Raw genomic sequence first — 27,007 nt, 5'->3', positions numbered from 1 at the left:
CACGCAATCGCTCGTAACAGCGAGAGCGAACCCCCGAAACCTGATGTGGCCCCCCCCTTCCGTCATATCTGCCTCTCCCACTTACCGTTTTAATAGCTCGACCCTGACAAACTGGAACGACACCCCTCTCAACAACCTTCGGACCTATTAAGTTACCGCCGCGAACACATGAATAAATTAGAATAAAATAGAATAGAATTTTTATTGGCCAAGTGTGATTGGACACACAAGGAATTTGTCTTGGTGCATATGCTCTCAGTGTACATAAAAGAAAAGATACCTTCATCAAGATACAACATTTACAACACAATTGATGGTCAATATATCAATATAAATCATAAGGATTGCCAGCAACAAGTTATAGTCATACAGTCATAAATGGAAAGAGATGGGTGATGGGAACTATGAGAAGATTAGTTGTAGTGCAGATTCAGTAAATAGTCTGACAGTGTTGATGGAATTATTTGTTTAGCAGAGTGATGGCCTTCGGGAAAAAACTGTTCTTGTGTCTAGTTGTTCTGGTGTGCAGTGCTCTATAGCGTCGTTTTGAGGGTAGGAGTTGAAACAGTTTATGTCCAGGATGCGAGGGTCTGTAAATATTTTCACGGCCCTCTTCTTGATTCGTGCAGTATACAGGTCCTGCAACTGGTTTTCTGGCTGGGTAGGCGTGGCTGGTTGGTCATGTAATTGGGTGGGTGCTGTCACTCATCACACCCAGCCCCGCCTCCTGGCCACTCGCGTTTGGGCTAATCCCACCACTGGCTGGCCCCGTTCTCGCCCATTTTTCAGCTTGTTTTTTAGCCGTTTTTCAAGCTGTTTTCAGGCCATTTTTGGACCAAAAAACAGCCAGAGAACGGCCTAGAAAACAGGCCAAAAATGAGCGAACGTGTGGCCAGTCAGTGGTGAGATTTGCCGATTGGCCGAACTGCACACTATCTTAACTAACAGTTCGCCCGAACCGGTGCGAACCAACAGCAGCCCTCCTCTGGGTATCGACGAAAAGACTAAAATTTACCTTAAATTATAGGTCAAAAGGAAACTTTTATAAAATGATGTACCGTTGGTTCTCGACTCCAGATAGACTAGCGAAAATGTATAAAGTGATTTCTAATCAGTACCGGAAATGTAGTCAAGATCCAGGTTCATTTTATCATATGTGGCGGGCCCTGCAAATATGTGAAAACAAACTGCATAAATATAACAGTGACAGTGCCAATAATATTTAAGATGCAAATATTAATGAAACCTGAAGCTTTTAGGTATGGTGGATAAGTTAATTGAAACACAATTTGGGGTGCTGTTCCATCGCATATGGTGAGGGGCTGTGCGGATTGTGCTTTCCAGAGACGGGGGGGGGGGAAACTATATGCCCACGGTTGAAGGGTGGATTTTGAAATTGATTGAAGCAAACGAGCTCCAAGACCCCCAAGGACTCCATCAAGACAGGGCCGTGGTAGCTCAGGCTGTAAAGAAGCCTGTTATTAGAACACAGCAGCCTGCAATTACTGCAGGTTCAAGCCCGGCCCAAGGTTGACTCAGCCTTCCATCCTTTATAAGGTAGGTAAAATGAGGACCCAGATTGTTGGGGGGGCAATAAGTTGACTTTGTAAATATACAAATAGAATGAGACTATTGCCTTGCACACTGTAAGCCGCCCTGAGTCTTCGGAGAAGAGCGGGATATAAATATAAATAAATAAATAAATAAATAATAAAATAAATAATTTCCCCACAAAAGCAGCATTGTTCATGGAAGTTTACATCAGTGCAGTGCAGTGCAGTGCAGTACAGTTCGCAGTGCATCACCTTCCGTGTGACAAATTCCTTGTGTGCCCGATCACAGTTGGCCAAGAAAGAATTCTGTTCTGTTCTGTTCCGTTTTATTCTTATTGCTGTTCTTTTTTTTTTCCCTCAGCCCAGCCCACCTCACAGGGTTGTTGTTGTAGGAAAAATAAGAGGAGGAAGGATTACAGGGTAGTCCTTGACTTACGACCACAATTTCGAGCCCAACATTTCTATTGCGAACCGAGAGAGACAGTTGTCAAGTAAGTTTTGCTCCATTTTGCGACCTTTCTAGCCACAGTTCTTAAGTGAATCACTGCAGCCGTTAAATTAGTTACATGGTTGTTAAGCAGATCTGGTTTTCCCATTGACTCTGCTTGTCAAAAGGTTGCAAAAGGGAATCACCTAACCCCAGGACACTGCGACCGTCATAAATATGAGTCAGTCGCCAAAATATTTGAATTTTGATCATATGACCATGGGGATGCTTGTAGCGGTCGTAAGTGTGAAAAACGGTCACAAGTCCCTGTTTTCAGTGCCTTTGTAACTTCGGTCACTAAATGAACTGTTGTAAGTAGAGGACTTACCTGCATTAGGTACGTTCACCCTCTTGAGATACTTGTAAAAATAATAAAGGCACTACGAATCATAATTAGAATAGAATAGAATAGAATAGAATTTTTATTGGCCAAGTGTGATTGGACACACAAGGAATTTGTCTTGGTGCATATGCTCTCAATGTACATAAAAGAAAAGATACGTTCAGAATAGAATAGAATAGAATAGAATAGAATTCTTTATTGGCCAAGTGTGATTGGACACACAAGGAATTTGTCTTGGTGCATATGCTCTCAGTGTACATAAAAGAAAATACAGGTTCAGAATAGAATAGAATAGAATAGAATAGAATTTTTATTGGCCAAGTGTGATTGGACACACAAGGAATTTGTCTTGGTGCGGATGCTCTCAGTGTACATAAAAGAAAAGATACCTTCATCAAGGTACAACATTTACAACACAAATGATGGTCAATATATAAATCATAAGGATTACTCTCTAAAGATCTGGGAGATCCTATGAACAATAATTATTACGTTAAATCACTCAAACCACATATAGTTATTATGCTTCAGGAAATAGACCTACAACTTTGCAAAACCTTGGGATAGGCTAAAACACCATAACAGACCTACACTAGTGGCCAAAATTGTGGAAACCTTTTGGGAAAAGTGTATTTTCTAAAACTAGCTAATAACACCACTTTTTTTTGGAGTAGTACCATAAAATTATATATCCATGGAACGATAATTTGATCAAGAATGTAATACAATCACTTTTATGAAGGATCTGCTATTAGAATAGCAGTTACAATATAAAGAAGAAAAGTGAAACACAGAAAAAACAAGATATACGAAAATGATCACCAGGTCAGTGAATACTTCTTTGGGTCACCTTTAGCATGAATGACGGCCTTACAACGTCTTCCCATGGAGTGAACGAAGTCAGTTAGTTCTGCAGCTGTTCTAATGTGAAACCAAGATTGAAGGATGGCTTCTATTAACTGGGTTTTATTGCTGGGTCACTTCTGACTAACAAGTTTCTTTAGTCGGCTCCATAGATTTTCAATTGTGTTGAATTCCCAGGCCATTCCAGCAGTGGAATAGGATTATCTTAAAAGTCCCCTCCAAACAAGTGGTGTTATTAGCCATCAAACCTCAAAAATACACAGGTTTCCACAATTTTGGCCACGACTGTAAATTTAAACTCAGGTCAGTGCCAAATAATCCCACTTAAGTGCACACCAGATAGGTAAGTGAAGTTTTGCAAAGCCCTTCCTCTTTAAAGGGATGGGGAAACTGTTCGCTTGCCGGAGAGAACTGCTCAGGGTTTGTTGCTTGGAGCTTCTGGTAACTATGAACAACCAAGCTACAAACACTCAGAAGGAAAAGCATCACTTATTATATTTCCCTACTCAAGGAAGCATCCAGCTAAATTCACCTGGGCGCCTTTTGAACCATAAGTACAATCGGATCTCAGCGTCTTGGGAGGTATGGTATCATTCTAACCCAGTGGTTCTCAACCTTTATAGTGCTGCGACCCCTTTAATACAATTCCCCACGATGTGGTGACCCCCAACCGTAAAATTATTTTCGTTTTGAATTTATCGCGCCTGAAGCCGTATCGGCTAGCGATCTGAACTGCTTGCGATTGCCTTGAGGACGGAGGCATTAAAGCGGAGACTCCTCCCCTATTAAGTTTATCGCGCCTGAAGCCAGATTAGGCTAGCGATTGGGAGTGATTGCAGCGGGCTTGAGAGGGAGACATCAGAGCAAAGATTTCTCTCTTTTTTAATAAATTTGCGCCTGAAGCCAAATTCGGCTAGCGATTTGAAGAACCTGCAGCTGGCTTGTGGAGTCAACCATTCTTCGACTCGCAAGTATACGTCCCATATTTCCGATGGTCTTAGGCGACCCCTGGCAAATCGTCATTCGACCCCCAACGGGGTCCCGACCCACAGGTTGAGAACCGCTGTAATCTAACCAGTGGTGGGTTTCACATAATTTTTACCACCGGTTTGCCCTGCACCGAAAATGTGAGCGTGTGTGCGCGCTCGCTTTGCTTTTGCGCACACCTTCCCTGAGTGTGTGCAGCCTTACGCATGTGCATTTTGCTTGGATGCATGTGCACAGCTTAGAAAACATGGCTAAATGGGACGGCATAGCACGGGGAGAGGGTGGCCGCACTGAACTGGCTAAATACCACCACGGATTCTAACTTATTTAAAAAAGAAAACCTCTTAGTATTCCTAGAGAAAATCAAGGCATTTAAGAAAAATACCCTGTTTTCCCCCAAAATAAGACATCCCCTGATAAGGGGAACATCCTCAATGGTACTGCAGAAGGGGATAGGAGGAAGAGGAGGAGAAGAAGAAGAAGAAGAGGAGAAGGAGGAGGACTGTGGGGTCCTTGGTGCTCTCTGAGCTTGGTTGCTTTCTTGCAGACATTTCTTTCTTTCTTTATTTATTAATTAAACTTTACCCAACTAGGTAACATCATCAGTGCTAGAAGGGAGAGGGGGTTGAGGACAGTGGTGTCGTTGGTGGTCTCTGAGTTTGATTGCTTTCATGCAGATGTTTCATGACCCAACTAGGGAACATCATTAATTTCAAAAAGTGGCATTTACAAGGAAGGAAGGAAGGAAGGGAGGGAGGGAGGAGGAGGAGAACTCCTCCTGGTGGCTCAACAGACTAATGCAGTCTGTTATTAACAGCAGCTGCTTGCAATTACTGCAGGTTCAAGTCCCACCAGGCCCAAGGTTGACTCAGCCTTCCATCCTTTATAAGGTAGGTAAAATGAGGACCCAGATTGTTGGGGGCAATAAAAGTTGACTTTGTATATAATATACAAATGGATGAAGACTATTGCTTAACCCCGAGAGGTGGCATGCCAAAAATAGGAGACTTAGGGGATTTTTAATTAATTGTTTTAATCGTTTTTTTAAGGGGAGTTTTAATGTGAATTTTAATGCGGGGGGGTGGATGGGTGGGGGGGAAAACCCGTCAGGGAGGGGGCTAGGTCCACCATGTGTTCGCGGCGGTAACTTAATAGGTCCTGGGGCTATGGCGAGGGGTGTCGTTCCAGTTTGTCAGGGTCGAGTTATTACTACGGTAAGTGGGAGAGGCAGATATTTTTTATTTATTATTTTATTTTATTTTTCAAATTTATATACCGCCCTATCTCCCTAAGGACTCAGGGCGGTTCACAGGCAGTTAAAATACATATAAATACAGATTAAAAAACAACAATTAAAAAACTTATTCTATTGCCGAATTTAAAAAACAATATAAATAATAAAAAACCCCTTAAAACCAATAACTTTAAAATCTAATCCAGTCCCGCGCAGATGAATAAGTGCGTTTTAAGCTCGCGACGAAAGGTTCGGAGGTCCGGAAGTTGACGAAGTCCTGGAGGGAGTTCGTTCCAGAGGGTGGGAGCCCCCACAGAGAAGGCCCTTTCCCTGGGTGTCGCCAGACGGCACTGCCTAGCTGACGGCACCCTGAGGAGTCCCTCTCTGTGAGAGCGCACGGGTCGGTGAGAGGTATTTGGTAGCAGTAGGCGATCCCGTAAATAGCCCGGCCCTATGCCATGGAGCGCTTTAAAGATTGTCACCAACACCTTGAAGCGCACCCGGAAGGCCACAGGTAGCCAGTGCAGTCTGCGCAGGATAGGTGTAACACGGGAGCCCCGAGGGGCTCCCTCTATCACCCGCGCATGACGGAAGGGGGGGGCCACATCAGGTCTCGGGGGCTCGCCCTCGCTGTTTACGAGCGATTGCGTGCTCCGCCCCCCCAGAAATTTCCCATGACCCGAGTGGCCAGAGTAATCGGGACCTGGGCCTCCGGCTGATGTTATGTAATGCCAGGTCCGCGGTTAATAAAGCCCCCCTGATTGCAGATCTTATTCAGGAAGGGACCGCGGACGTTATGGGCATTACGGAGACCTGGTTGGGCACCGAAGGGGGGGTCCCCCTAGTGGAGATGTGCCCACCAGGCTTCCGAGCATTCCATCAGCCGAGGGCCCAGGGTAGGGGTGGAGGGGTGGCGGTTATCATTAAGGAGAGTCTCGAGCCGAGGGAAACCACTGTGCCTCAGATAGCTGGGTGTGAATCCCTCTTCGTGAAGTGGGGTCGTAGAACTCAGGTGGGCTTGTTGATCACGTACCTGGCTCCTTGCTGCGTGACTACAGCCCTGCCTGAGCTGTTGGAGTTGCTGGCCGGGTTGGCAGTTGAAACCCCCAGACTGTTGGTCATGGGGGATTTCAATTTGCCATCAGCCGGCGTAGCATCTTCGGCAGCTCAGGAGTTCATGGCTTCCATGACGGCCATGGACCTGATTCAGTTAATTGACGGCCCTACCCACGTCGGGGGAGGTACCCTAGATCTGATTTTTATCTCTGGCCAGTGGTCTAATGATCTGGTTTTAAATGATTTAGTTGTTGAACCTTTGTCATGGTCAGATCATTTTCTCCTTCGTCTAGACTTTCTGACCGCTACCCACCACCGCAGGGAGACGGAACCAATGCGCTGGTTCCGTCCCAGGCGCCTGATGGACCCGGAGAGGTTCCTGACGGAGCTTGGGCCGTTCCCGAGCACCTGGCCCACGACTCGACTGAAGAGCTAGTTGCGGCCTGGGAACGGGCCGCGGCTGGAGCTTTGGACCGTGTCGTGCCTTTGCGGCCTCTGACCTGGCGTCGGTCTCAACCAGCTCCTTGGTTCTCCGAGGAGCTGAGGGAGATGAAGTGCCGGAGAAGCCGCCTAGAGAGTGCCTGGAGATCCAGCCGCTCTGAGGCTGACCGGACACTAGTTAGGTCCTATAGTAGGACCTACCTAGTGGCAATGAGGGCTGGCGTTCCTCGTTCCTCCCTCATTGCGTCGGCAGATAACCGCCCGGCCGCCCTGTTTGGTGACCGCTCTCTCCTTCAACAGGAGGGGCGGAGGACCCCACAAGGCGTGCCGAGGAGTTTAACGGTTATCTATCGACAAAATCGTTCAGCTTCGGGACGGATTGGATCAAAATTGGGTAGATCCAGGCGAGGGTTCTGAGGCCCGTCTTGTTGAGGTGGTTTGGGATGACTTTGATCCTGTGACTCCCGAGGACATGGACAGGTTGCTGGGTAGGCTGAACGCCACCACATGTTTACTGGATCCGTGTCCCTCCTGGTTAGTACTGGCTACTCAGGAGGTGACGCGAGGCTGGCTCCAGGGGATTACAAATGCTTCTTTGCGGGAGGGGGTCTTTCCCGCGGCCTTGAAAGAGGCAGTGGTGAGACCCCTCCTCAAGAAGCCTTCCCTGGACCCAGCTGTTTTAGGGAACTACCGGCCAGTCTCCAATCTTCGCTTCACGGCGAAGGTTGTTGAGAGTGTGGTGGCATGTCAGCTACCCCAGTACCTGGATGAAGCTGTCTATCTAGACCCGTTCCAGTCCGGCTTCCGGCCCGGATACAGTACGGAGACAGCTTTGGTCGCACTGGTGGATGATCTCTGGAGGGCCAGGGATAGGGGTTATTCCTCTGCCCTGGTCCTATTAGACCTCTCAGCGGCTTTTGATACCATCGACCATGGTATCCTGCTGCGCCGGTTGGAGGGGTTGGGAGTGGGAGGCACCGTTTATCGGTGGTTCTCCTCCTACCTCTCTGATCGGACGCAGACGGTGTTGACAGGGGGGCAGAGATCGACTCCAAGGTGCCTCATGTGGGGTGCCGTAGGGGTCGATTCTCTCACCCCTCCTGTTCAACATCTATATGAAGCCGCTGGGTGAGATCATCAGTGGCTTTGGGGTGAGATACCAACTGTACGCTGATGATACCCAGCTGTACTTTTCCACCCCGGGCCACCCCAGTGAAGCTGTCGAAGTGCTGTCCCGGTGTCTGGAGGCCGTACGGGTCTGGATGGGGAGGAACAGGCTCAAACTTAATCCCTCCAAGACGGAGTGGCTGTGGATGCCGGCACCTCAGTACAGTCAGCTGCAGATGCGGCTGTCTGTCGGGGGTGAATCATTGGCCCCGATGGAGAAGGTACGCAACTTGGGCGTGCTCCTGGATGGTCGGTTGTCCTTTGAAGACCATTTGGCGACCGTCTCCAGGAGAGCATTTTACCAGGTTCGCCTGATCCGCCAGTTGCGTCCCTTCCTGGACCGGGATGCCTTATGCACAGTCACTCATGCTCTCGTTACCTCTCGCCTGGACTACTGCAATGCTCTCTACATGGGGCTCCCCTTGAAGAGCACCCGGAGACTTCAGCTAGTTCAGAATGCGGCTGCGCGGGTTATTGAGGGAGCGTCTCAGAGCTCCCATATAACACCTATCCTGCGCAGACTGCACTGGCTACCTGTTGTTTTCCGGGTGCACTTCAAGGTATTGGTTACCACCTTTAAAGCGCTCCATGGCTTAGGACCGGGCTATCTACGGGACCGTCTACTGCCGGCTTCTATCTCCCATCGTCCGGTACGCTCCCACAGAGAGGGACTCCTCAGGGTGCCGTCAGCCAAACAGTGTCGACTGGCGGCCCCCAGGAGGAGGGCCTTCTCTTGGGGGGCTCCCACCCCGTGGAACGAACTTCCCTCGGACTTCGACAATTACCTGACCTTAGGACCTTTCGCCGCGAACTTAAAACTTATTTATTCCGTATGGCTGGACTAGCCTGATTCTTATTTTTATTGGATGGGTTTTTAAAATTCTGTGATTTTACGGGGAAGTATGTTTTTTAATATTTTGGGCATTTAAATTAGTTTTTTAAGGGATGTTTTTAATTATTGTGTGTATGTATATTTTATCTGCCTGTTCACCGCCCTGAGTCCTTCGGGAGAAGGGCGGTATACAAATTAAATTATTATTATTATTATTATTATTATTATTATTATTATTATTATTATTATTATTATTATTATTATTATTATTATTATTATTATTATTATTATTATTATTAACACAATGTAAGCCGCCCTGAGTCTTCGGAGAAGGGCGGGCTATAAATTCAAATAAAAAAACCCAAAAACTATTTGGTCCTTAGTGCTCTCTGAGCTTGGTTGTTTTCTTGCAGACGTTTCATTACCCAACTATGTAACGTCATCAGTGCTAGAAGGGAGGAGGGTTTGCTCTTTCTTTATATACAAGTGACTTGCCTTGTCAGTGCAATACATTAATCAAGGAACTACCAACTCAGACGCACAATCAAACAATAACCAAGGAACCCACCCACCAAGCAGAAAGCAGCACTCCCACTAACAGTGACAAGCAAGACCCTTGTACAAACCCCACCCCCATAATCCAGTTTGAATTGCCCTGGGACACCTATTGCAAAAATGCAAGCCATTATTATTATTATTATTTTTCGTATTTTTATAACCGCCCTATCTCCCTAGGGACTCAGGGCGGTTCACAGGCAGATAGAATAGAATAGAATAGAATTTTTATTGGCCAAGTGTGATTGGACACACAAGGAATTTGTCTTGGTGCATATGCTCTCAGTGTACATAAAAGAAAAGATACGTTCATCAAGGTACAACATTTACAACACAATTGATGATCAATATATCAATATAAATCTTAAGGATTGCCAGCAACAAGTTATAGTCATACAGTCATAAGTGGAAAGAGATTGGTGATGGGAACTATGAAACGATTAATAGTAGTGCAGATTCAGTAAATAGTCTGACAGTGTTGAGGGAATTATTTGTTTAGCAGAGTGATGGCCTTCGGGAAAAAACTGTTCTTGTGTCTAGTTGTTCTGGTGTGCAGTGCTCTATAGCGTCGTTTTGAGGGTAGGAGTTGAAACAGTTTATGTCCAGGATGCGAGGGGTCTGCAAATATATGTATATAAAAATATACATATAAATACAAAATAAAACATCAATTAAAAAACTTATTCCAAATGGCCAAATAATTAAAAATGACAGTATACATAATAAAACCCATTAAAACCAATTTAAATTTAAAATCTAGTCCAGTCCTGCGCAGATGAATAGATGTGTTTTAAGCTCGTGGCGAAAGGTTCGGAGGTCAGGAAGTTGACGAAGTCCTAATGTAATTGTTTTAGCCCCAGTTTAAGAATAGAGGCAGTCCTTGACTTATGACTGTTTTTCACACTCATGACCATTTCAGTGTGATCAAAATCCAGATGCTTGGCAACTGACTCATATTTATGACCGTCGCAATGTCTGGTGGGGGAGGTGGTCACGTGATCCCCTTTTGCGATCTGCTGATGAGCAAAGTCAACTCGGAAGCTGGATTTACCTAACAACCGTGTGACTCACTTCACAAATGCAGTGATTCACTTAACAATGGTGGCAAGGAAGAGCGTAAACGGGCCAGCAGCAGAAATTTTAGGTTCAATTTGTGGTTGTTAAGTGGAGGATTAGCTCTGTACTTCTAAAACGATCCAACCTCGATGACCGGTTCAACAAACCACAATCAAACCAGGTTGTTCCTTGAGACAGGATGCACAGCCATCATCATACCTGAATGGCGATTTACACCTGAAGTTACTTTGCTACCAGCTTCCTCCTCCTGATTTTTTCCCAACTTGGCTGCTTGATGATGTGTGGACTTATTTATTTATTATTTTATTTTATTTGATTTGATTTTTATACCGCCCTTCTCCCAAAGGACTCAGGGCGGTGTACAGGCGAAAGTAAAAAACGAACAATACAATATACAATTTAAAATGCAAGTTAAAAAACTTATTATAATCAGCCTAAGAACTTTAAAATATATAAAAACTAAAACCCCAATTTAAAATTAATAATAAGAAATTTAAAATCGATAAAACTTAAGCCAGCCCTGCGCGAATAAAAAGATGTGTCTTCAGTTCGCGGCGAAAGGTCCGAAGGTCCGGTATTTGGCGTAAACCCGGGGGAAGCTCATTCCAGAGTGTGGGAGCCCCCACAGAGAAGGACCTTCCCCTGGGGGCCGCCAGCTGACATTGCTTGGCGGACGGCACCCTGAGAAGACCCTCTCTGTGTGAGCGTACGGGTCGGTGGGAGGCATGCGGTAACAGCAGGCGGTCCCGTAAGTACCCAGGCACTAAGCCATGGAGCGCTTTAAAGGACTTCAATCTGGGACTTCAACTCCCAGATTCCCCCAGCCAGCAGGAATCTCAACTCTTTATAACTGATGAGTTTGGAAAGCCCTGTTATAGAGTAACACAGGTAGTCCTCGAGTTACGACCCCAATGGAGCCCAAAATTTTTGTTGCTCAGTGAAACGCCTGTGAATTTTTGTGTCCCGTTTTACGATCTCGCTTGCCCAAGTCGTTAAGCGAAGCACTGCGGTTGTTAAGTTAGCCACACGGTTGTTAAGTGAATCTGGCTTCCCCATTGGCTTTGCTGGTCAGAAGGTTGCAAAAGTCCTGGCATTGCAACTGTCGTAAGTACACGCCAGTTGCCGAGGCTCCAAATTTGGACCATGTGACCATGGGGGGGGGCGGAATGCTGCAATGGTTGTAAGTGTGAAAAACGGTCATATGTCTGCGTTACGGTCACTAAATGAACTGTTGTAAGTCGAGGACTACCTGCACCACCTTTGCGGCACGCAAACCTTCGGAACCCATTGCAACCTGTTCCTACTCACTTGCTCTAGAGCAGAGGTCTGCAACCTTGGCCACTTTTAAGACTTGTGGACTTCAAGTCCCAGAAGGAATTCTGAAGTCCCAGAAGGAATTCTGAAGTCCCAGAAGGAATTCTGGGACTTGAAGTCCACAAGTCTTAAAGTGGGCAAGGTTGTGGCTGAGGAATTCTGGGACTTGAAGTCCACAAGTCTTAAAGTAGCCAAGGTTGCAGACCTCTGCTCTAGAGGCTCCCCAAACACTAGAATTTAGCGCATGCGTACCATTACTCCCCCCCCTCCGGACAAATCCGGAGGGAAACGAAGAGCTCCGGCAAATCCGAACTATCGCTGGGTTCCGCGCAGGCGCAGTGAGGCGCTGTAAGCGCGCGCCGGCTAATGCGGCACCTTCGGTTCCCCGGTTGGCGAGCCTGACCGCGCAGGCGCAGTAAGACGGCAGAGGGGGGATTCTCTCTCTCTCTCTCCTCCCCCCTTTCCCCCCTCCCCCGTCTCCACAGCCGCAAGGCGCGAGCCGGCGGGGGGCCGTTAATGGTTTCCCCGTTTTCTCCTCTCGGCGGGAGGGGGAGAAATGGGCGGGATTGGGGCGGGAGAGTCTGTGGGATGAAAAAACAAGGGGCGGAGGAGGGGGAAGGATAAAAAAGCGGGATACACTCCCCCCCTCCCCCTCCCCCCTCCGCGATCCCCGTTTTTTTTCTCTTCACACGCCGGTCGTTTCTCCTCAGGAGAAAAAAACTGAGGAGACGGAGGCGTCCCCACCTCGAGGGAGGCGGTTTCCAGTCATGGACGAGCAAAGCGTTGAGGTAAAAAGCCTTCGGAATGGCGGTAATAATAATAATAATAAGGGAGGTGGGGGGGAGGGGTGCACCTGTTGGAGCGGGGGAGGGGCTTCTCCCCCTCAGACCGCCCCTCCCCCCAAAGGTAGGTGGGGAAAAGGTCCTGTGGGGAGAGGGAAAGGTCGTCCTCTGGGGGGGTCTCCGTTTGGGGGGAGAGGGAAGATAACCACCCCCTATTCCACCCACGATTGGACCCCCCCCAAAGGTGGGAGAGGGAATCTGTGAGGGAGGGAGGGTCTTATCCTGGGTGGGATAGGGGTGACTGTCCTCCCCCTCCCCCTAAATTGAGACCCCCAGGGGAGAACCTCCTCCCAAATGGAGACCCCCAAAGGAAGACCTCCCTCCCGCAAATGGAGACCCCCATGGAGGACCTCCCCTTCCATCAAATGGAGACCCCAGGAGGACCTCCCTTCCCCCAAATGGAGACCCCCATGGGAGGACCTCCTCCTCCTAAATGGAGACCCCAGGAGGACCTCCTCCCGCAAATGGAGACCCCCATGGAAGGACCTACCTCCCCCAAATGGAGACCCCAGGGAGAACCTCCCCCAAATGGAGACCCCAAGGAGGACCTCCCTCCCGCAAATGGAGACCCCAAGGAGGACTTCCCCTCCTGCAAATGGAGACCCCAGGAGGACCTCCTCCTCCCGCAAATGGAGACCCCAGGAGGACCTCCCCTTCCATCAAATGGAGACCCCAGGAGGACCTCCTCCCCCAAATGGAGACCCCCATGGAAGGACCTCCCTCCCCAAATGGAGACCCCAGGAGGACCTCCTCCTCCTCCTCCCAAATGGAGACCCCCAGGGGAGGACCTCCCTCCCCCCAATGGAGACCCCCAGAGGAGGACCTTCCCCCCCCCCACAGATGGACAAGACTTCAAATGAGTTTTTTTTTTTTTTTAGGGGGGAAAGGCTCTTCTGAAACGGGAGGGAAATTCCTGCAGGGGTGGTTATTTATTTGACATAATAAAAGGTGAACACGATTTGCCCTTCCTGTTTTTTGGGGGCATCCAGAACGGCGGTCCTTGACATACAACCACCGCTGAAGCCAGAGAACTTCCGTCGCTAAGCGGGATGGTTGGTAAAGTGAGGTTTTTCCTCCCCCACCCACCCACCCATTTTGCCAACTTTTTTGCCACAGTTGTTGTTTGTTAAGGTAGTCGCAAGGGTGGGGGTGAAGTGAATCGGGCGTCTCCGTTGACTTTGTGTTGTTAGAGGGTCTCCCAAGGGGAAAATTGCATGACTCTGGGATACTGCAGCCCGTTATAAATATGGAACCAGTTGACGGGTGTCTGAATTTTGAGCGTGGGACCATGGGGATGCCGCAACGGCGGTAAGTGTGAAAATGAGTCAAAAGCCACTTTTCCTCAGTGCCGTTGTAGCTTTGATGCTAAATGAATGGTTGTAAGTCAAGGAATTTTTTAAAAGGGGGGGAAAAGATCCAAGCCAAGAAAATGAAGAATTGGAAATCTACCTCTGAAAACAAGTCCCAGGAAGATTGAGCAAGAGAAAAACCAGCAGCTCCCTGTATGGCCCTGAAAAACCAGTAAAGGAAACTGGCTCCTCAGGATACAGGCTTGGAAATTGGGGCCATCACCAAGAAGGCTCCTGCTTTCTACCACCAAAACCTCCTGAGCTTCTTGTCTATGGAGATTCTCAGTCATCCCAGACCATGGTTGTCCATTTGCCTCTTGAAAAAGCACCTTTGGGACTCCTGAGCTTCTCTTTCTCCTAATGGAATGGGCAGGCATGAGTACTGGAAAGAGGGTAGAAAAAGTTTTTTTTGGGGGGTAGGTGAAATTCAGTGGTTGTCGACTTACAACTGATTAACAGAGTTGGAAGGGATCTTGTAGGTCATCTAGTCCAACCCGCTGCCCAGACAGGAGACCTACACCGTTTCTGATAAATGGCAGTCCAGTCTCTTCTTGAAAGTCTCAAGTGATGAAGCTCCCACAACTTCTGAAGGCAACTTCTGTTCCACTGGTTGATTGTTCTCGCTGTCAGAAAGCTCCTCCTCGTTTCTAAGTTGAATCTCTCCTTGTTTAGTGTCCATCCATTGTTCCTTGCCTGGGCCTTCAGGTGCTTTGGAAAACAGCTTGACCCCTTCCTCTCTGTGGCAGCCCCTCAAATATTGGAAGACTCCTTTATGTGTCCCCTGGTCCTTCTCTTCACTAGACTAGCCATTCATTTAGTGACTGCAGTCACAATGGCCCTGAAAAAGGTGACTTACGTTCAGTTCTCACATTTATGACTGTTGAGCATCCCTATGTTCACATGATCAAAATTCAGGCACTTGGCAAATGTCATGCATTTATGATGGTAGCTCTGTCCTGAGGTTATATGATCACCATTTGTGACCTTCACAGCTGGCTTAGGACAAAGTCAATGTGGGAAGCCAGATTTGCTTAACTGCAACACAATTTACTTAACTGAAGTGATTTGTTTAACAACCCGTGGCAAAAATGTTGTAAAATGGGGCATGACTAATTTAACAATTGTCTTGCTTACTGATGGAAATATTGGCCTCAGCTGTGGTCATGTTGAGGACTACTTGCAGTCCTCTCGTCATTGTGGTTACCCTTCAAAACCTTTAGATTTATTTATGGCTATTTTATTTATCACACTTAGAAACTGCCAGCTGCCAGGACTCTGAACAGTATACCAATCAGACATAAAAACATCACAACTGTATAAATATTACAATACAAGGCAGATTAAAACAACAAAAGTTTTCATTCAAGGTGATAAAATCGGGCAAAGTGTAACCTCATGAATTTTCTCTGTTTTGGGTTCTCTGCGCTGTTTACTGGTCCATGATTTCAAGTGTTGGAGGGAAAAAGATTACATGTTGCAGGAGATAGAGGAAAAAAATAGGAATAGAGACACTAAAATTAACAAGAATGTTATTGATAAGGTGCATGGCTATCATGTTTAACCACAATTAATATTTAAGAAAAAACAAGTGTAAATTACAAAAAAATAGTACAAACAATATTTCTCTTTCTCAGTCAAGGACCTTTGCGGTATTAAGGTTATTTAATATCTCATCTTCATTATTTTTATAAAATCTCAAGGCAGCAAACATACCTAATAGGCCTCCTTTCTCCTATTTTCCCTACAACAATCCTGTGAGGTGAGTTGAGTTGAGCAGAGAGAGATTGGCCCAAACTGACTCAGTTGCCTTCCATGGTTAAAGTGGGATTAGAGGTCACCATCTCCCATTTTCTAGCCTGTGTCTTAATCACTTAACTCCCTGGAGAAGAGCCTAATGCTGGGAATGATTGAGGGCAAAAGAAGAAGGGGACGACAGAGAACGAGGTGGCTGGATGGAGACACTGAAGCAGTCGGTGTGAGTTTAAATGGACTCCAGAGGATGGTAGAGGACAGGAAGGCCTGGAGGAATATTGTCCATGGGGTCGCGATGGGTCGGACACGACTTCGCAACTAACAACAAAATCTCCCAGTTTCTAGCCTTGTGTCTTAATCACTAGACCAAGCTGTGACCAAACTGACAATAGTGTTGACTATTGTCTTTATTTTAAATAAGCCATCTTATTAATTAATAAATGCTCTTCCCAGTTTGCCACTTTGATATTCATAATTTACAATTCACTTTTGTTATAATAATACTTTACATTTCTAGTTTCCAAGATTGAGTAGAAGGTACGGTATTATTCTTCTTTGGGTTGGTACAAATTCAGCACACTTGGTCTCTTCTTTCCGTGATACATGAGTTATTGTAGTGAAGTCAAAAAAGGAAAGGGGCACTGTGGTTCATGAAAGTTTATGAACTGATAAATCTCCTGTTTCAGCTGCTGCAGGGAAATATTAATACAACAAATTAGTGCAGTGAAGTCACAGATCCTGGATCTGATAATTTTTTCACCTTTCCTTACTGTATATACTGCCTCTTTAAACAGGCACGAATCTATGATGCTAGAGTTTATTTCTGTATTTGGAATGCTCTGTTTTGTTTGAGAATGTTTTGATACAGTGCTGCCAAACCCTTTTTCTATGGGTAAGGTTATGGTATCTAGAGCATGCTCTGTTTTAGCATCAGAACTCCTAGATCCAAAGTTGAAATTGCCCTAAATCTCCCTTTTCATTCAGTGGATGGGAAGGGACTATAAGTGGAAGAATCAGCAGTCTCAACCTAACCAGGCTGTTATAAGGGTCTGTTAAATATACAGGTAGTCCTCACTTACTGACTCTAGAATAGAATAGAATTTTTTATTGGCCAAGTGTGATTGGACACACAAGGAATTTGTCTTGGTGCATATGCTCTCAGTGTACATAAAAGAAAAGATACGTTCATCAAAGTACAACATTTACAACACAAATGATGGTCAGTATATCAATATAAATCATAAGGATTGCCAGCAACAAAGTTACAGTCATACAGTCATAAGTGGAAAGAGATTGGTGATGGGAACTATGAGAAGATTAATAGTAGTGCAGATTTAGTAAATAGTCTGACAGTGTTGAGGGAATTATTTGTTTAGCAGAGTGATGGCCTTCGGGAAAAAATTGTTCTTGTGTCTAGTTGTTCTGATGTGCAGTGCTCTATAGTGTCGTTTTGAGGGTAGGAGTTGAAACAGTTTATGTCCAGGATGTGAGGGGTCTGTAAATATTTTCATGGCCCTCTTCTTGATACATGCAGTATACACGAATACATCTAATGCAGGGATGTCAATCTCGATTTCATTGAGGGCCACATCAGGGTTGTGTTTGACCTTGGGGGAGTGGCTGGGTGGGTGTGGCTATGGTGGGCATGACCAACTCGATGTCACTTCTGTCGTGGGCACCTGTGGTGGCCTGGGCGGGGCTGGGGGATCCACTTTTGCTACTAGTTTGTTTTGCTAGCACTCTTGATGAAAATAGAGCTGGGGGGGGGCGAAGGCTACATTTTTGGCTATGATGGCCTCCTGTAGCCCTCTGCCAGCAAAAAGGGCCACCATGCGCGGCTCTCCTGAGCTCTGGCAGAGGCATTGCAGGCCAGTTTTTCGCTGTTTCGAGGGCGGCCCCACGGGTCAGATTTTAAGCACCTCGCAGGCCAGATCTGGCCCTCGGGCACTGAGTTTGACACCCCTGCTCTAACAGAACCAAAATTTCCATCACTAAATGATCCAGTTGTTAGGTGAAACATCACATGACCAAACTGCTTAGCAGCAGGGTTGTTAGGCCAGGACCTCATAATTCTCCCATGCTTGTTATGCTTGCATCTGCTTCAACTTCCTCCCCATTTCCCTTCCCATCTTTTCCCTTTTGGCTGCCCTGTACTCCACCATCTATACCTGCCTTCCCAACTGATCTTCAACCACCTTCTTCCTGCTGCTGATGACATGCACCTGGCCAAGGCAGCTACTGGCCACTTGTGAGGCCGTCGCACACTGTGATTGTAAATCCAAAGCATCCAAATTTTGGTCATGTGGCGTAATGACCATAACTTTTAAGGACTAACCATAAGTGCTAGTTGTTCAGTGTTGTCATAACTTTGAATGGTCATTGAATGAATGATTTTTAAGCAAGGACTACTACCTTGAGCTCCTGAAGGAAAAGCAAGATATGAATTTAACATGTAAACGTATAAAAGTGCAAATTTTGGATTACACCATATTCCACAGAACTAAGAAAGCAAGAATAAAATGTGATTTGTTTCCATCTTTCTAAATCTTACCTGAAGCAAAAAAAGTACTGTGCAAACAATTACATTCTGTTGAAATGTGCATTTCATGAATCATGTGCATTTCAGTCCATCTTAGAAACATACCAGTGGGTTGTGTTGGTTTACATGTCCTCTTCCTGCTTATAGTGAAGTTTGTATTCTGCAAGATTATAGAGCAGATGTGTCCAACTTGTGGCCCTCGGTCACAGCCCTGTACCATTAGTAATGCAAGCCCATAAGTTTGTAAACTTCTTAACAATATTATGTGATTTATATACATTAACTATATTATATATTTTATAGGCGACCCTACACAATTCCACACATTGCAGCCAGGCAAGCCAAAAGGTTGGACACCCATATTCTAGACCAGTGGTTCTCAACCTTTATAGTGCTGCGACCCCTTTAATACAATTCCCCACGGTGTGGCGACCCCAACCATAAAATTATTTTCGTTTTGAATTTATTGCGCCTGAAGCTGTATTGGCTAGCGATCTGAACTGCTTGCGATTGCCTTGAGGACGGAGGCATTAAAGCGGAGACTCCTCCCCTATTAAGTTTATCGCGCCTGAAGCCAGATTAGGCTAGCGATTGGGAGTGATTGCAGCTGGCTTGAGAGGGAGACATCAGAGCAAAGATTTCTCTCTTTTTTAATTAATCGCGCCTGAAGCCGAATTCAGCCAGCAATTTGAAGAGCCTGCAGCTGGCTTGTGGAGTCAACCATTGGAGCGCGATTCTTCGACTCGCAAGTATACTTCCCATATTTCTGATGGTCTTAGGCGACCCCTGGCAAATCGTCATTCGACCCCCAACGGGGTCCCGACCCACAGGTTGAACCGCTGTTCTAGAGTGTCTTCTAAAGAATTATATACATACTTATTTTTTGCTCTTTTATTGGAGTGGAGGCAAGATACTGAAGTGTGTATGTAGATGTAGCAAACGTTTTTTTCCCCTTTGATTTAAACAATGGCATTTAGAAATAATTGCTTGTTGGTTCCTCTCCAAACACTATTGTATAATATGCCGGAGCAATATAATTGAGCCTAGGTTTAAGTAAAATGTGAATTGACATGAATAAGATAATGTGGGTGCAATTTACAGATAAAGCTGACCCATGTTTGTCTTGATTGTGCTTCTTTCTTGCAGAGTATTGCTGAAGTATTTAGATGTTTCATTTGTATGGAAAAGTTGCGTGATGCACGCCTATGTCCACACTGCTCCAAACTATGTTGTTTCAGTTGTATTCGGGTAAGTAATCACAAATTTGGAGCCAAATTACTCATGTGGAGACAGTAACTAGATTTTGGATAGGTAAGTGTTTTTGAAAATACTTCAAAACAGATGTAAGTGTACAAGAATTCTAATTTATTGGCACACTAAGAAAAACAATTTTAACCTTTTGTTCTGGTGCCTGCTTGTTCTCCATTTACTAGTTGCCATGCCCAGATAAATTATTGGAATAATAGGCAGTTCTGAATATAAAGTGATATTATTTCCAAAATTAAAGGTTAATTCTGACTTGTTTTCATCTTCTCTTTCAACCCAAGAGGTAAAAAAATGTAGCTTTCTTTTCATGTCTTTCAACCAGTTGAATTTATTCCTGGGATTATCCTTAGATTTGTATCCCCAAAGGTGCTTTTTTCAAGAGGCAACTATTGGACTTTCTGGTTTTTCTTTGAAGATGTTTCGTTTCTCATCGAAGAAGCTTCTTCAGCTCTGAATGGATGGTGGGGAATGGAAGGAGCTGAAGAAGCTTCTTGGATGAGAAGCGAAACGTCTTCAAAGAAAAACCAGAAAGTCCAATTGCCTCTTGAAAAAGAAGCACCTTTGGGACAACCATGACCTGGATGACTGAGAATCTCCATAAACACTTAGTTTTGTATGTTGCTGTTAAACTTCTTAAGAACCCAGAAATTTATTAGAGTCACAATTGTTTTGGAACTAGTGATTCTCTTAGAGCTTTTACACATTTAATTTTCTGAACAAAATAATTAAATAGGATTGGACCAATATTTAGGATTAATACATTGATAACATACAAAGAAATGCCATGAGCAACCTTCTTGATTAATTGTTAGCTCCATATGTGACTAACAGACCACAAGTTCATATCCCACCTTAGCCATGAAAGCTGGTTAGGTGAATATGCGTCAGTCCCTCTTTCTCACACCAACCTACCTCACAGGGTTGTTATTGTGGGGAAAATAGGAGGATGAAGCTCTGTTGGATATATTTGCTGCCTTGAATTATTTGTAAAAATAAGAAAGGAGGGATACAAATAAATAAATCTAGACTAACATATAGACTGGGTTTGCACATCATTTTAGATTAAACTGGGATTGGCTAGTTTATACCCTAGCATGTTCTGGGAATTCAGCCATTGTCTTAGCATGTTGTATGATCCAGGCCATTCAACAAGGTATAATTTGGTCTTGGGAGTCATTTTCTGAGTGCAACAGTATACAGGTACAATAAATAGGGATAGACGGCAGCATTTGCGTGTTGTGTGAATCCCATTCAAGAATAATTTACTTACGCTGAAGAAATATGTCCAAACTTCTTATAGGATTTATGCTTTTCTAATGTTTCTGGAACTCTGGTGTTTTATAATGTGCCTGTTTTGTTTGACAGCGTTGGTTGACGGAACAAAGAGCTCAGTGCCCACATTGTCGGTAAGCTTTCACTTGAAAACCTTTGGATTGTTGTGATAACCAAAGCAAATTCTTTATTTTAGGTGGTTTTTGTTGCTGATATTCACAATACATATTTGGGAGGAACAGAAAGGTTATAAGTTAAATTTGGCACATGGTGGAATGTTACCTAGCTTGACCTTCAGTCATGAATGAAAGTTTAACCAAGGTACAATTCTAAAAATTGCCCACCATTTTCACTCATTGGGAATAAAAGAGCAGTTTTAAAAAGTTCTGGGAAAAAGTCGGCTCCTTTGATGTCACTTAAAACAATTCTCCCTGGGTCAAAGTAATCTGGTTCCTTCTAATACAGGGGTTCCTAAATTTTTTGTCATCCCATCTCTCTTTACTGTAATCTTTATGTACACTTATCTTAAGTATCCAAACAACAAAATGAGCACAAATGGATATTGAAAACAATACAGTGAAACTAAAGATAGATTTATTGCAACACTATACTTAAAGGTTCTCTACATCTCACCTGGAATAGGTCTGCATCTCCCCAAGGGAAGCCTTTCACAGTTTGGGAATCCCTACTATAGTACCTTGGACTTCAGGTTCTGCGATTCCCATCCCATAAGCCATCATGACCAAGGCAAAGAATTGGTCTCTCTGCATGCTGTAAATCTCAAACTTACGGATGCTATTTCTTCTTTAAATCTTTACAGTTCTGGCTATATCCAAGCATTTATTCCTCCTAAATATTTTTTTTTATTCCTGGTTTCAAAATTTCCCTTCTTGAATGAATATAAAAATTATTTACCGTTCTTCATTAATTAGTTTCCTCTGAATGTGGAAGAAATTAGAAGGAACATTTCAAGTTAGAGTGCCTGAATTGTAGCTTATTAATGAACACCCCCCCAACTTCTAATATCGTCAGTGTTTTTATTAAATGCTTCAAAGATAGATTGGATAAAGATCTTATGCACCTGCATAAACTCCTGTTTTCAATTTTATATCTAATAATAAAGAATGTTATTTTATTTTTTTCCTCTAAAAAGCAGGATTTTTACTCAAATTTTCCTTGCAGAGCTCCACTTCAGTTGCGAGAACTTGTCAACTGTCGTTGGGCAGAGGAGGTGACCCAGCAACTTGACACACTCCAGTTGTGTAATCTGAGCAAGCATGAAGAAAATGAAAAAGACAAGTACGTAGATTTAAATGGCCTGTTGACTGAAGGGTTTGTCATGCGTTACCCCTAAATGTGTTCATAATCAGACATTGTAATAACCAATGAATTTTTCTCCTGTAAATAGCTATATAAGGAGTGGATTTACAGTTATGCGAGATATTAAAATGGAACATTGGTATTTACTGTGAAGTTTGTTTTCTATAATGGATTGAAGGTATAATTAGTGTGCCAATCATCCTCCCACTAGTTCAGGGGTGTCATAGAATTTTTAGATGCAGACATGGGAAAGAAAGAAGGCCTGCCTTTACAAGCCCAGAAGGCTCTACTACAGAACAGCAAAGAGTTAAACTAAGTAAAAACAATGATCCCCCTCCTATTTCAGTGAACAATGTGGGTCCATCCACTCCATGGAGTTTTTGACTTAGGACTGTAATTGAGCCCACAATTTTCATTTTAAATCATGATGATCGTATTGTGGGTTACCATGTGACCAGACCTAATTTTAGACCTAATTTTTTGCAGCAGTCATAAAGCAAATGCTGCAGTTGTTAAATAAACCCATTCTTAGCTATGTGGCTTTTTTTTTTTTTTTTTGCTGGAAAATTGGAAGTAAATGCAGGTTTCTGGCAAAAATGTTGTAAATTGTAATGAATTGACTATGGGGCACTGCAAACAGTCGTAATGCAGGCCAGTTGCCAAGCACCTAAAATGTAGTCATCTAACTGCGGGGGAGGGCAGATGTTGGAACTTCAACTCTGGGAAATAAGTAACAAATTCCGGGTGGGTTTGCTGCAACTTTGAACAGTAACTAAGCAACCGGTCTTAAAAACTACTTGTACAGCAAGTAGTAAGCTTGTATTCCACAGTACACAATTTCATTTTCCTACAATGGTTGTAGGTATCCTTCAGTGGTGCATACCAAACACAATTTAGGGTGGAAAGGTTCACTGAATGAAGTGATCACCTGCCAAGCATTCTCCAAAGGAGGCTTGAGCTGAGGTTAAACATAGGATTTATTCTTTTTTTTTTTATTTTATTGAAAAAGTTTTTTAAAAAACAAAGACATTTTCACCCCTTTTTCCCCCCTCCCTCCCAAACCCCCTCCTTCCCCGGCTTCCCGGGTCAATCACAAGGTATTGTTATACATAAACCAAACATAGAATAAAATTTTCCCTTCCAATCCAATTAACCTCATCCAAAGCTTTTCATCTCCCAACCCCCTCCCCATTAAATAAAATAACTTTCTAATTATTCAAAGGCAATCTGATATTTCTTAATCTGATATCTGTTTTGTAGATAATCAATCCATTTTTTCCATTCAATTAAATATCTTTCCTGCGTATTGTCTTTTAAAAAAGCTGAGATTTTAGCCATCTCAGCCAAATTAATGACTTTCAGTATCCATTCTTCTATTGTAGGTACCTCTTCTTTCTTCCAATATTGTCCAATCAACAGTCTTGCTGCTGTTATTAAATTCAGAATCAGTTTAGTCTCAATCCCTGTACAATCCGTTATGATTCCCAAAAGGAAAAATTGTGGCAGGAACTTTATCTTCTTCTTCAATACATTTTGAATAATCCACCAAATTCTTATCCAAACATAGGATTTATTCTTAATAAAAGATGACATAGATAACCTGGTAGCTGTCATCTAAGGAGCATTTGCCAGAAAAGTAGCTGGATCTCTGTGCTCCTGGTACTATAGTATAAACGTGCTCTTCCAGAACAGCATTTGAGTACAATTTATACCCCAAAGTGATGAAGCCCCTGTCTGTTTAGAGAGAGCCAATTTGTAGTGAAGAAGGGCATCAGAAATGTAAGCAGAAAAGCAGATTTCCTCCATTCAAGCAATCTGAATGTTGGTGCTTCTCCAAGCATCCAGTTCGTGCTAGTCCTATGCCAACCTGGAATTTTGCCTTGAATTGAAGAAAGCATTTGATGAAAGGATAGAAAATAAAAGGCCTTTCCTTTTGCAGCAAGAACAAAAAGCCTTTGAGGTGATTTTATAGAGAAGCTACATGAGAAGCTAAGCTAACTTACAGTACATTTCAGATGTAACCCAAACATTGTAGCTGGAACCGTTCAGTTTCTGTGTGTGTAACTAACCTGTTTCTTGATATATAGAAGGAATTTGTCTCTGGTACAAAAGCATTCAGTGTACTTGCAAAACAACAGAGAAAAATAATACTAACTGAATTGCTAACTTGTAACTTCTCTATATATGTCATTTTACACTGTTTCCTGTTTTTAACGGCATTTCAGCAGTAATTCACTTTGGCTGATGTCAAGTAAAAATAAGCTCCTTAATAGCACTTTGTTAAAATGATTGAGGGGGGAAAAACTTACAATGGCTGCTGTTCCATCTGTCTAATTGCAATGTTTCCTTTATTTTTTTTTAAGGTGCGAAAATCATCATGAAAAGCTTAGTGTATTTTGCTGGACATGTAAGAAGTGTATCTGCCACCAGTGTGCACTTTGGGGTGGAATGGTGAGTAAAAAAAAAATTATGGACAGATGAAGAACAAAGAGTTATCTGTACAATGTTTATTTTACAGAAACAGAAGCACTGTCCTTGTGTTATTGAAAAGTTGTGATTAGAGATATACACTAGTTTCTGGGTAGCATTGTAGGAGGTGAGTCTTTTGTAGCTTAATATGAAGTTACAAGTAATCCTTGACTACTGATCACAATTGGGACCGGAATTTCCATTGCTAAGCAAGGTACTTGTTAAGTGAGTTGCGCCCAGTTTTATGACCTTTTTGCCATGGTTGTTAAGTGAATCACTGTAATTGTTAAGTGAATTCAGTCATTAAGCAAATCTGGCTTCACTCATTGACTTTCCTTGTTGGAAGCCAGCTGGGAAGGTGACAAATAGCGATCACATCCAACCAGTGGTGAAATACTACTGGTTTTGTGGGTGTGGCTTGGTGGGCGTGGTGTGGCTTGGTCAGCGTGGCAGGGGAACGATACTGCAAAATCTCCATTCCCACCTCACTCCAGGGGAAGGATACGGCAAAATCCCCATTCCCTCCCCACTCTGTGGCCAGCCAGAGGTGGTATTTGCTGGTTCTCCGAAAAGCTAAAAATTTCCACTACTGGTTCTCCAGAATCTGCTGGATTTCACCCCTGCATCCAACTCAACTAGCCATACCCAGAATCACAGAAGGGCATGGCTAGCTGATGAGAGCTAAATAGCTTGAAATAGATCTATACTAGTCTCCCTTTATTTCTTTGTCAGTAAATTTAACACAAAAATAGTTTGTCATGAATGCAACCCCCTGGAGAGCTCCTGGATTGGTTCTGAAAGGCAAAAGGGAAGCAATATGCTCCCTCCCATATTTGGGTAGACCAGATTGCTTCGTTAGGAAAAAAACCACTTAATATATATATTGAAACCAAGTGCCTGAATTTTTAATTTTCATCATGTGATCATGGGGATACTGCAACAGCGATAGTAGCGAGGATCTGTCATAAGTCACTTTTTTCAGTGTGTTTGTAATTTCAAACAATCACTAAATGAATGGTTATAAGTCAAGAATTACCTGTAATACAGTTATTGAACAAAGAACAAAGTAATTCTTCAAGTATAATATGCATATAATAAAATATGTATAGGTATAGGTTGCAAGAAGAATATAAAGTCCTGTTTTTATTTGAGGATGGACCACAATCAGAAAATCTTCCTCCCCTTATTTAACACCTAGTAACACCTATTCTCCATTATTTGGCATGGATTTCTTAAATGACTCTCATTCTGATATCCTGTGCTGACATAATGTTCCTGTAATGTAAGATGCATCTATTTAAAATCAGTCAATGAAGACCAGCTTTCACAAGAAAAGCATGTCATGTACCTTTTACTATTTAAACCTTGAATTAAGCATTTATAAGAAGTATTTCTGGGAAATTAATTTAGCTTTTTCCTGAAATATAAACTTCAGACATCTGTAATAGTTCTTTAACAAGGCAGCAACCTAGACAGTTTTACTTCAGTTATGTATTCACTAAGAACCTGAACAGATTTTTGTGAGAAATGTGACTTGAAGAAAAACCAGATTCTGCAGGTTGAAAAGTGCTTTCTTCCTATAATAATCTTTGGGATTCACTTTGGTAAGAGTGTTTTGAGCTGGTACAATGAAGCTACCAAATTCATCTCTATCTTTCTAACAGCACGGCGGACATACTTTTAAGCCTTTAGCGGAAATATATGAACAGCATGTCACAAAAGTGAACGAAGAAGTGGCAAAGCTTCGCCGAAGACTCATGGAGTTGATAAGTTTGGTACAAGAAGTGGTGAGAACAGCTCTTCCAATTTTGTTGACGTATAATTCTCATATTCGAATATATCTGCTGAACAAAAACTCCACATTGGCAACAGGAAGGGCATCCCGCCAATAAACCCTCAGCTCCATTCAGTTGCCTAGACTCCACCCCACAAGGAATTATGGGGTGGTTAAAAGAGGATGATAATTCTCATATTCTCAAAGCCCTCCTCTGGGATCATTGTTGGAAGGTGGTTTCTAACCTCGGGCAGTTGGGAGAGGAGGATAAGGTGAAAGTTTTCCAGGTTGAAATTGTTTTCCAGGTTGAAACAGTAATAAACAGATTCACAGCTTTCACTAAGATGAGATGTGAGTCTCAATCTCCAGCTTAGCTCAATCTCCAGCTTGGCAAAAAGTAATACAGATAATCCTCGATTTACAATCACAATTGAGCCTAAAGTTTCCTTTGCTCAGCGGGGCATTTGTTAAGTGAGTTGTGCCCCATTTTACAACCTTCCCCCGGTTGTTAAGT

At 43.7% G+C, this 27,007-nt stretch overlaps 1 protein-coding gene across 2 annotated transcripts in view; it reads left to right on the top strand.

The window, feature by feature from the left end:
• The first annotated feature begins 12,512 nt into the window (after positions 1 to 12,512).
• The window catches only part of TRIM37 (tripartite motif containing 37), a 68,608-nt gene continuing 54,113 nt past the window's right edge, over positions 12,513 to 27,007 (top strand). Inside the window, exons 1-6 of one of the 2 annotated variants that reach the window (XM_058164068.1) lie at positions 12,513 to 12,698; positions 19,539 to 19,640; positions 21,024 to 21,064; positions 22,113 to 22,229; positions 24,614 to 24,701; positions 26,384 to 26,506. In XM_058164068.1, the coding sequence (XP_058020051.1) occupies positions 12,678 to 12,698; positions 19,539 to 19,640; positions 21,024 to 21,064; positions 22,113 to 22,229; positions 24,614 to 24,701; positions 26,384 to 26,506 (492 nt within the window). In that variant the 5' untranslated portion in view covers positions 12,513 to 12,677. The remainder of the gene's footprint in view (positions 12,699 to 19,538; positions 19,641 to 21,023; positions 21,065 to 22,112; positions 22,230 to 24,613; positions 24,702 to 26,383; positions 26,507 to 27,007) is intronic. The other variant, XM_058164067.1, reaches the window with a different exon arrangement.

Source organism: Ahaetulla prasina, chromosome 1 (assembly GCF_028640845.1).
Source record: "Ahaetulla prasina isolate Xishuangbanna chromosome 1, ASM2864084v1, whole genome shotgun sequence".
Lineage (NCBI taxonomy): Eukaryota > Metazoa > Chordata > Lepidosauria > Squamata > Colubridae > Ahaetulla > Ahaetulla prasina.
Note: the sequence above shows the minus strand (reverse complement) of the source record. Positions and strands in the feature narration are given on the sequence as shown.